The 9,898-nt window shown below is 49.3% G+C and overlaps 2 protein-coding genes across 3 annotated transcripts; both read left to right on the top strand.

Annotated features, from left to right (window-relative positions):
* The first annotated feature begins 5,276 nt into the window (after nt 1–5,276).
* Nucleotides 5,277–6,512, top strand: LOC136471266 (protein ALTERED PHOSPHATE STARVATION RESPONSE 1-like). The gene has a single exon (XM_066468998.1). The coding sequence runs from the start codon at nt 5,802–5,804 to the stop codon at nt 6,510–6,512; it is 711 nt and encodes a 236-aa protein (XP_066325095.1). The 5' UTR covers nt 5,277–5,801.
* Nucleotides 5,802–8,057, top strand: LOC136471264 (uncharacterized). Of its 2 annotated transcripts, XM_066468996.1 has the most exons (4): nt 5,802–6,669; nt 6,743–6,873; nt 6,963–7,186; nt 7,266–8,057. In XM_066468996.1, exons 1-4 carry the CDS (start codon nt 6,567–6,569, stop codon nt 7,963–7,965), a joined length of 1,158 nt encoding a protein of 385 aa, XP_066325093.1. In that variant the 5' UTR covers nt 5,802–6,566; the 3' UTR covers nt 7,966–8,057. The 2 variants fall into 2 exon arrangements, with proteins under 2 accessions (XP_066325093.1, XP_066325094.1); XM_066468997.1 differs by having other exon boundaries at nt 6,558–6,669; nt 6,739–8,057.
* Nucleotides 8,058–9,898: the final 1,841 nt, after the last annotated feature.

The raw sequence follows: 9,898 nt of genomic DNA, 5'->3' as shown, positions 1-9,898 counted from the left end.
AAAGTTTTACTCCCGATTGTTAGTTCGACGTTTATTGCCCCCGGGTCTTGGATGTATTTCCTCCGAAGTCTCTAAGCATCATGTCGGTCTTAAGCAAATCTCCTAGTCCCTTGCCAAGCTTATGAAAAGTGATTAACAGATGCACCTCCGTCCACCAACATCTTGTTCATCGGCTTCCCATCAACAAAACCTTTCATATATAAAGCCTTTAAGTGCCGATGCTTGACTGGCTTATCAAATATTGCTTGCTACACAACCGTTAACTTGGCAACCATCTCTTCATACTCTAACTCGTTGAAGTCTGAATAAACTTCCTGATCTGCCGGAGCTCTAAATTCTGATGGTAACAGAAAAACCATTTGGATATTAGCCGATGGTTGCTTCTTATCAGCTATCTGCTTGATACGCCATACTTGAGTTTTACCGGGTGCCTGAGCCTGTTCCATCTCTCTGTTCCTTAGGCGTTGCACCCTCCTCTTTTGGCTTCTCGTCAAATCTCTTGGGCACCACTGGCCTTCCTGCCACGTGTATCTTCTTTCAGTGCCTTTCTCTTTATGATCAGCCCAGTCCTATCTAATGACTCTTTTTCCCAACCGATCATGAACACTTTCGTTTTTAAGCGTCGATCCATGTTGTTATGATGATATGCATCTTGAGCATGGATAGACCGGCGGTTGGTTCGAGATTGCCTATACTCCCGATATTGATTGCTACATTCTGGACAGTCGTGTCTGGTAGACAACTTCAAACCTTCATTCCAACAATGCCTAAAGAAGGGACAATTCTAATGTAATTCAACTTGTTCCCTTTCACACCTCTCTTCTTCTAATTGATGCTGGTATGCTTGATCTTTTAACCAATGTTGATAATCCTTTTCCTTCTGCCACTGCTATTTATTCAATAGAATCCAAGTTGTGACCCGTGGCTTTGATGTCTCTGCTTTCGACGTCTTCCTCTGCTCATATCGGCTCTTTTGTTTGGCCTGACGTCTTCTAATCTCTCTGTACTCATCAGCCGATATTTGCATTTTGGGATCGACTGTCCCAGCTTCTCTCGATTTGGTCGATGTTAGAACCTTGGGTTTTCCTTTGAACAGCCCAGCATCAACCATGTTCTGATCTCCTGGGAAAGGATTATCATCGACTTTCATCTTTCGAGGTGTATTGAATTTGAGCCTCCCTTGCTGAATAGCTCTCTGTATATGCTGCCTGAAGATTCTGCATTCATTAGTGGAATGAGAAGTAGCGTTATGGAATTTACAGAACTTCTTGTTCTTCAACTGATCAGGGGGCAACATGACATGACCATCGGGCAACTTGATCTGCCCCTTCTCAAGCAAGAAATCGAAGAGCTTATCCGATTTGATAACATCAAAGTCATAACTCTCCTCAACTCCTCTACCCCAAGGATTTGGCACCATCACTATCTTCTTGCCCTAATTCCATTCAGCTGCAGCAACCCCTTCTTCTTCATCTTCATAGCCGTCATCGACTGAATATGGATCGTAAGCTTCAGCCACTGAGGTACTCTTCTAGAATCGGGTATCTCTGCGTATGCTCTAGAATTGGCTATTAAGTGCTGCTACTCATTGAGCCAATTGACCCAAGTTGTCAAATTCCTGTCCCAGCAGTTTCTCTTTCCACATCGGCGGCATTCCTTGGACGGCTAAAGTAGCTAGTTGATCATCGGCCAAGCTCAACGAGAAACACAGATTCTTAGTCTCTCGGAATCTCTGAAGAAATTCAGTGCTCGATTCATTAGTTCTCTGTCTCATGGTTGTCAAATTGGTTATTTTCTTCTCTCTAGTCCCAGTGTAAAAATATATATGAAACTTCTTCTCCAGGTCAGCCCAATTGGCAATGGAATTGACTGGTAGTGACGAGAACCAAGTGAAGGCTAGCCCTGACTGGGACAAGGAGAAGAAACGAACTCGATGGGCATCCTCAACTGATGCTTCGCCCAGTTGTGTAAGATACCGACTGACATGTTCTATTGTGCTTGTACCGTCTTAACTAGTGAACTTGGCAAATTCTGGGAGCCTGTAATTTATAGGAAGGGTGACCAAATCATACCATTCTGAATATGAGCGTTTGTATGAAAAAGTCATTCCTTTTGGCTTCAGACCGAACTGATTCTTCATCATCTCGGTCACCTTGAGCAGCAACTCGTCAGCTTGAGGATTTAGATTTCTCGGTACTTGCTGACCCATCTGTGGATTGAAATCCCGCGTGCCTTGATATCCTAGATTTGGTATCATGTGGAGGGTGTTATAATCCTTGCCATAATGATAGCCTTGTGGAATCTTAATCTGTTGGGTCCTTTGCTGGCTTGCTGCTTGAAGTCTCTGATTATAGACATAAGGATCTATATCTCTACGGATCCTCTGAACGGATGGTGCTATCTTCTGAGCCGACAATGGTATGTGGCCTAATGTGTCAAAATTGATCATCTGGTTTTGACTTTGCCCCACCGACTGCTGCACATGCTGTACTGACGGTCTAGGATTGTACTGTATCTGATTTGTAGCAGTACCTGGAGTTTATTCAGATGAACCTTGAAGTGTCTGGACGCCACCATTACCAGTTGGTGCTGCTTCTTGATAACTGGTACCGACTTGATTAGTCCCTTGGGTCAACGGATCTGGAATATTATAACAAGTCGATCCAACCTGACCAACTGGAATTCCATGAATCGCCTCTTTCATGGTGTTGTGAAATGCGCCAACGAAAGCTTCATTGCGGCTTGATATGGCATCACGAATAGACTTGTCTATGGTTTCCATAAAGAAACGTCTGTCTTCAGCTTCGACCGTATCTGTCTGCCCATGTAGTAGAACTCTTGGTAGTGGAAATTTCTGAATAATTGTGCTGTCACGTATTTTGGTGTAGGACAACAAACACTTCTTCTAAAATTCTTTCGTAGCTTTGTTGATGGTATCCTTATCTTCATCAGGCAGGTCTTCATAATATACCATAAGGATGCTGTCATTGTTGTGAACCGCCATGACGACTGTGGTGTCCCATCGGGCGTGCCAGAAACGTGTGTCGACATAGAATTTTGTCCCGTGCCGAGGACACACGCAGCAAGCCAGAAGGGTCCGCTCGATGGAGCAGATCCACCTAGCTTTAGCGTAGGGGTGGTCGATCCTGCGCAATCCTCCCGAGGCATGCCGGTCAATTTGACCCTGCAATTGACAAGGAGAGAAAGTTCATCAGTAGTTAAGGGCGAAACTTGCCGATGTTGCCAGACAGTCCTGAATATACGGCTGTGAGAGCCGATATGAAAGGAAGTCGGCTAAATAGCCGATTCCAGTATATTCATGAGAATAAGTCAGTTAGAGCTCATGGGTCGTATGAGGAGAATCAGTTATCATTTAGGATAAACATCATTTAAACGAATATTAATCAATGGCAATAAGATATCAATGATGATCGGTCCATACTGAGCCAATGAGTAACTGAACTCCTTTTTATATAAAGAAACAATTCAACATCACTTAATTATTTAATAAAGATAAATCTAATGAACATGTTAGATCTCATCTATCGCCATGACCAGTGGGGCATGAGGCAGAATCATGCAGGCCGTAGAAACAACAATAGACTCAACGACCCTAACTCATTACTAATATCAGTGGGGCATAAGGCAGAATCATGCAGGCCGTAATACAATAACAAGATCATAGGGCTAACACATCTTTCAACTTATCTATACTTCAACGATCTCATGATGTGAACTGTTCGTGAAAGCATTCGATATCGGCTAAACAGCCGATTCAGGCATAGCACACAGTTAAGGTCATGTCTTCTCAGGAACGGGTCTATCAACCAACGATCCCCACTCCACGGTGCCAACAGTGGGGTGAGAGGCAGAATCCCACAGGCCGTAATGACGGGCCATGAAACGGTTCTCGCTAACCGATAGATCTACTTAAGATCGAACATGCCTTAACCGCACGCTATGCACGATTAAGATTGCGCAAAACAGCAGATAAAAACATAACTCGTCGCTTAAGATGTAGATTAGATCAGTTTTAGATTAGTAAACGATGAGTTAAACAAGATATAAGGCCGATCCAGATCAATCTCAATCGGGCAGAGTGATATTGCTGTAATTAGATAAGCAATGAAAGCAATAAAAAATATCGGTAACTTAATGAATCTACCAAAGACTGTCATTCTAAGATAGAGCCGATAACTTGACCTTGATCCAATTCAAGCAGTGGGGTGTGAGGCAGAATCACACAAGCCATACTTGAATTAGGCAAGAGTCGATAACTAGCTTATACGAGAGCCGCAGTGGGAGTCGACCGGATCGATGCAGCCATACGAATAGAGGTATAAACCATGACGGTACTTACAACAAGCAGTGGAGGTCAACCGGATCGATGCAACTGTACTTGCCGAAGAACTCGCCGAGATCTACTCTACTCCTACTCCTAAGGGGTGGCCGGAGCCGAAAAAAGTAATTGACTTGTATTTGATTGATTGGTTTTTTCTTTACGATAGCCGGGGTTTGGTATTTATACCCGGAGCCTAAAACGAACCCTACTCGAGTACGACTTAATACAATCTTTGGTATGAAGTAAATATTCCTATCTTAAGATAACTTGGACTCTAATCTTTCCCCTTTTGTAGAGTCCGACATGTATCTTCTCGATGCCAATCATATCCTGTCATCGTTATCTGCTGACATCGTTCGGAAAGAATCGATCCAGTGTCATATTTGATCCAGCAGATATCAATCTTTACTCCATCGACTCTTTGATTGGCATAATTCTGGAAGCCTACGAATTCCTGAAATCCTTCTTCCAAATTCTGGTGTAAACACTAGTAGATTACATATGCATCAATTAGATCAAAAAATATCTTTATATCTAAAACTTTTCTTATTTACCCTATTAAACAAAATTTAAAATAAAATATATGTATATTTCACCTATTATCTCATAATAAGTAACCGATGATTCTAACCCTCCGATCTAATTAAATGAACAGCTCACCGTTATTTAGGGTACCACAACAAAGCTCAACAAAAATAATCCATTCATGACATTAAATTCTGATTTTGTATAAGCTGCTATTCCACACTGACCAGATGTAATGGTGGACCGAACAAATTCCATTACATGAGAGTCTCAGAGCATCATGGCCAATATTTTATTTTAGACAAAGAACAAATTCCACGTGAGCAAGGGTTGGTCGCCCCAGTATACTAGGGTGGGTATGAGCGTCCATGTCAATTCTTCTGATCTTTCTGGGCGTTGCTATGGCGTGTTGTATTAGACCTTTTTTTTATCTTAATACAAAGACGCGCAAACCATTTACGTGATCGAGAAAAAAAAACTACAATTTTCTAATTTCACCGTTAAATTTGACCCTACCTCTTTTCAGGAGTTCTTTTTTTTCCCCTTCAAAACAAGCATTTAGGATTCCTACCTCATCAGTGAAGTTCAGTGAAAGAACCAGCTTGTGACTTGTGAGCTTACCTCGTCAGTGAAGTTCAGAATCTGATAATCACTTCCACTCTTTCGATTGTTCGTAGTCCACAAGCCAGAAAAGAGTTCTCGATAAGCAAGCACTTTCAGTTACCTCGCCCAAGAAATGTTCGTTTCTTCATGACCCAGCACAAACCAAGAATCTTAACCTTCTCCCAAATCCCAATGGCCCAATACCCAATCCACATGCATCTGATACGCGAAAAGGAAACCACCATTGCTACTTCCAAGCAAGGTCCTCCTCGGCATACTTCCTGCTCCGACCTGATTCCGGAGGAGGAGGAGCAGGCAGCTCGCAGCTGCAATGGGCTGCTCCTCGTCGAAGCTAGACGAGGTGGCGGCCGTGAAGACCTGCCACGACCGGAAGAGCTTCGTGAAGAAGGCGATCGCGCAGCGGGACCTGCTGGCCTCCTCCCACGCCGCCTACGTCCAGTCGCTCCGCCGCGTCTCCATGGCCCTCTTGTACTACTTCGCCGAGGACGAGCACCTCTACCGGCTTCAGGAGTCCTCGTACGTGCACCACCCGGGCTCGCCCGAGAAGGTTCTCGTCATCAACTGCCTGAGGCCGGCGGGTGCTCCGGTGCATCCGGTGGTGGAGCAGTGGGAACCGTCTGAAGCCATTGAGGCCGCCACGATCGATAGATTCTTCGGGACGGATGACCCGTTCTTCCGTCCTTCATCCATTGATCCGCTGAATGGCACACCGGTATCGCCGCAGCCGCCGAGATGCGACCGCTTTTGGGACCCTTTCTCTTCACTAACCGATCATCCAAATTACGGCGTCGAGGAGGTGAAAGACGATCAAGAAGATGAACAGATACCGGAGCAGGAGGAAGAGAGTGACGATGACGTCGGCAGCGGAGAAGGTGAAGGCGAAGCCGAGGAAGTAGAGGAGAAGGGTGAAGAGGCTGCGGCAGCAGCACCGGTGGTGCCGCCGCCGGCGAGGGAGAAGGTGGAGAAAAAGGTGGATCATGTAAAGAACGAGCTGAGAGTCCTGGCAACTGCAGAAGTCTAGCAGCATAATGGCGCACCCGGCTTCACCGTGTACGTCGACCGGCCACCGGCGAGCATGGGGGAGGCCATGACGGACATCCAGGGCCATTTCATGAAGATTCTTGACACTGCCAAAGAGGTCTCCGTGCTGCTGGAGGTTGTCCAATACCAGAGGAGGGGTACGTGCTCTGTCTCTTCTCCATTGCAGTTTGCACATCGTCGTTCCATTGACCGTTGCTCTCTTCTAGACAGTTCAATCACCTGTTCCGAGGAACGACGGCGAGGAGCAGGGCGCCCCAGAGGTCCCGCCGGAGCCGTTCGAGCTGTTCCAGAGCCTTGACAGGCTCTACGAGTGGGAGAAGAGGCTGTACGAGGAGGTCAGGGTACGTGCACCCTGCTCCCCTGATTCATCTCTCTCTCTCTTGTGCTGAAACTAATCAGTGAGCTGAGAATTTGCCAACGTGAACGAAAGGCAGGGGAGAGAATCCGGCTGGCCTACGAGAAGAAGTGCGCGCTGCTGAGGAGCCAGGACGCCAATGGCGCCGAGCCGTTCGCCATCGAGAAGACGAGGGCCGCCGTCAGGGACCTCCGGACCAAGCTGGACATCTCCCTCACCTCCGTCGACGCCGTGTCCAGGAGGATCGCCGCGGTGCGCGACGACGAGCTCCTACCGCAGCTCACGCAGCTCGTCCGAGGGTACGTGCTCGACGGAGACCGCAAGAACACGGCCATCCGAACGAATTATGGTACTAATGGAAATGTGGAATCATGGCAGAATTTCTGCATCCTTTTTGTTCGTTCGTTGCTCGATCGGGTTGGCGAGGATGTGGAGAGTGATCGCGGACGCGCACCGGGTGATGAAGCGCACCGCCGACGACTCGATCGCGCTCCTCACGTCCTCAGCCGCCGCAGCCGAAGCCGCTCGGCCCGTCCCGGCAGGCGAAGGAGGTACCAGGGGCCCGCCACCGCCCCCGGGCGCGGGCGCGCTCAGGTCGGAGCTCCGCGGCTGGCGGGCCGCGCTGGAGGCGTGGGCCGAGTCGCAGCGCGCGTACGCGGCCGCGCTCTGGGGCTGGGCGCGGAGCTGCGTCAAGGACGGCGAGGACATGCCGCGCCTGATCGTGGGGTGGGCGCGCGCGGTGGAGTCCGTGGACGTGGAGCCGGCGATCAGGGCCGTGGACGCGGCGGCGGCGGAGGCGGCCGCCGTCGCGTCGGCCGCGAAGCGGCAGCGCGGCGGGGGCGAGGAGTGGTTCAACGAGGAAGAGGGGAAGAAAAAGGTCTGCGTGGCGCTCGCCGCGGCCCTGGGAGCCATCGCCGACGCCGGCGGGTTGGCCGTCTTTGGGTACGACGAGCTGCTGCAGGATAGTTGCCATCGGCGTGCGAATCCCACGCTTCGGCTTCTTGCCTTCTTCAGCTTCACTTGGACAGCCCGCCGTTGGAGTTGTTATAGTAAGCCCAGGATTGTGTTTCTTTCGTAGGAAATAGATTAGTGCGCGATCTCTGATCAGCTGACCGCGCACGACGCGCATGCTGCGCGCTCTTCACGGCCCGGCCTAGGGCGCTGGGATGGCAGTGGCCGATCACGATCGTGCCGTGATCTTCTCGGTACTTAGTGACCATGTAAAGATGCATGTATTTCCTTCAAATAGAGATAGAAAGCAACTGAAAACGTTGCCGCTTTGCAGCAACAAATCATTGTGTGTCCACTGTGATCGTGTGTGTTCATGATCTTCTTCCTCTCGCCAGTTCGGGATTCTGACATTTGGTACCAGAGCCAGGTCCCAACGTCGCCAAGTCGCAGTCACCATCCAAGAAGCTGCTGACTGGTGATGCCTCCGGCGAGAAGAAGGTACAGCCGTCGAAATCGCCGCCACGTCGCCGTGGCCGCTCTCACAGCCGCCGCTCGCGCAACCGGGACGCCGGATCGCGCGTCGTCGAGCGCATCATTGAGCGACCATCAGCGAACGTCGCGTGGCTGATGCTGACCCGGACAAACTATCCGGAATGGGCCCTGGTCATGGAGGTGAACTTCCAGACCCTCAGAGTCTGGGACGTTGTCCACCATGGCATCGCCGAGGACCCCGACGAAGATGAGTACCACGACGACCGACAGGCGATGGCTGGGCTCCTGAGCTCAGTGCCCTCCGAGCTCTGAAGCACCCTCGCCGTCAAGCGCACGGTGAAAGAGGCGTGGGACGCGGTCAAGAACTTGCGGATCGGCGACGAACGTGCGCGCGATGCCAGCGCGCAGCAGCTCCGCTGGGAATTCGGTAACCTCTCCTTCAAGGAAGGGGAGAGCGTCAACGAGTTCGGCATCCGCATCACCGCGCTCGCCACCAACCTCCGCTCCCTCGGCGACAACATCACCGACACTGAGGTAGTGAAGAAGCTGCTGCAGGTGGTCCCTGAAAGGCTAAACCAAGCCGCTGTCTCCCTCGAGATGTTCCTTGATCTGAACAAGGTCACCATCGAGAAGGTGGTTGGACGGCTAAAAGGGTCAAGATGTCAACTAGAGGGGGGTGAATAGTCCTTTTTTAAAACTTAATCACGTTGGCTAACCGAAACAAGTACGGAATTAAAACTATCGGTCTAGCTAAGACTACACCCCTCTATCTATGTTCACTAGCACCTTGCAAAGATACTAATCAAGCAACAAAGGTGTCGGGCTAGTTAGAGCTCTCCTAACCAATTCTAGAAGCAAGGTCACACAAACCTATGCCACTAGTACTTTAAGCAACAAGGGAGCTCCTACACATGCTAGTAAACAAAAGCACAAAGCCACGTAATGCTCACTAGAAATGCTCAATAACAAAGCAACCAATGCCAAATTAGAGAGCGCAAATACTTAGCTACACAAACTAAGCAATGTGACTAACAAGGTTACACAAACCAAATTAGCCACGCAAGGGAGCTACTTCTATACTACACACGCAAGAAGGTAACTAGCAAGCTACACAAGCTAACTAATTACAAAAGCAACAACACAAGCTCAAGGTATATGAAAGTAATCGCAAGCTTGTGTAATGGGGATGCAAACCAACGGGAAGAACAAGGTTGACACGATGATTTTTCTCCCGAGGTTCACGTGTTTGCCAACACGCTAGTCCCCGTTGTGTCGACCGCTCACTTGGTGGTTCGGCGGCTAATTGGCATCACCCGCCAAGCCCGCACGTCGGGCGCCGCTAGAACCTACCCTAGAAGTGAGGGTAGCTCAATGACACGCTTTACTAAAGTTGCTCTTCGCGGCTCCCGCGGGGCGAGCACAATGCCCCTCACAAGCTCTTCTCCGGAGCGCCGCACAAGCTTCTTGCGGGCTTCGACGGAGACCACCACCAAGCCTTCTAGGAGGTGGCAACCTCTAAGAGTAACAAGCACCACCGGCTTGCAACTCGATCACCTAGTGCCACTCGA

Source organism: Miscanthus floridulus, chromosome 8 (assembly GCF_019320115.1).
Source record: "Miscanthus floridulus cultivar M001 chromosome 8, ASM1932011v1, whole genome shotgun sequence".
Lineage (NCBI taxonomy): Eukaryota > Viridiplantae > Streptophyta > Magnoliopsida > Poales > Poaceae > Miscanthus > Miscanthus floridulus.
The sequence above is the reverse complement of the archived record's forward strand: the minus strand, read 5'-3'. Positions and strand labels throughout refer to the sequence as shown.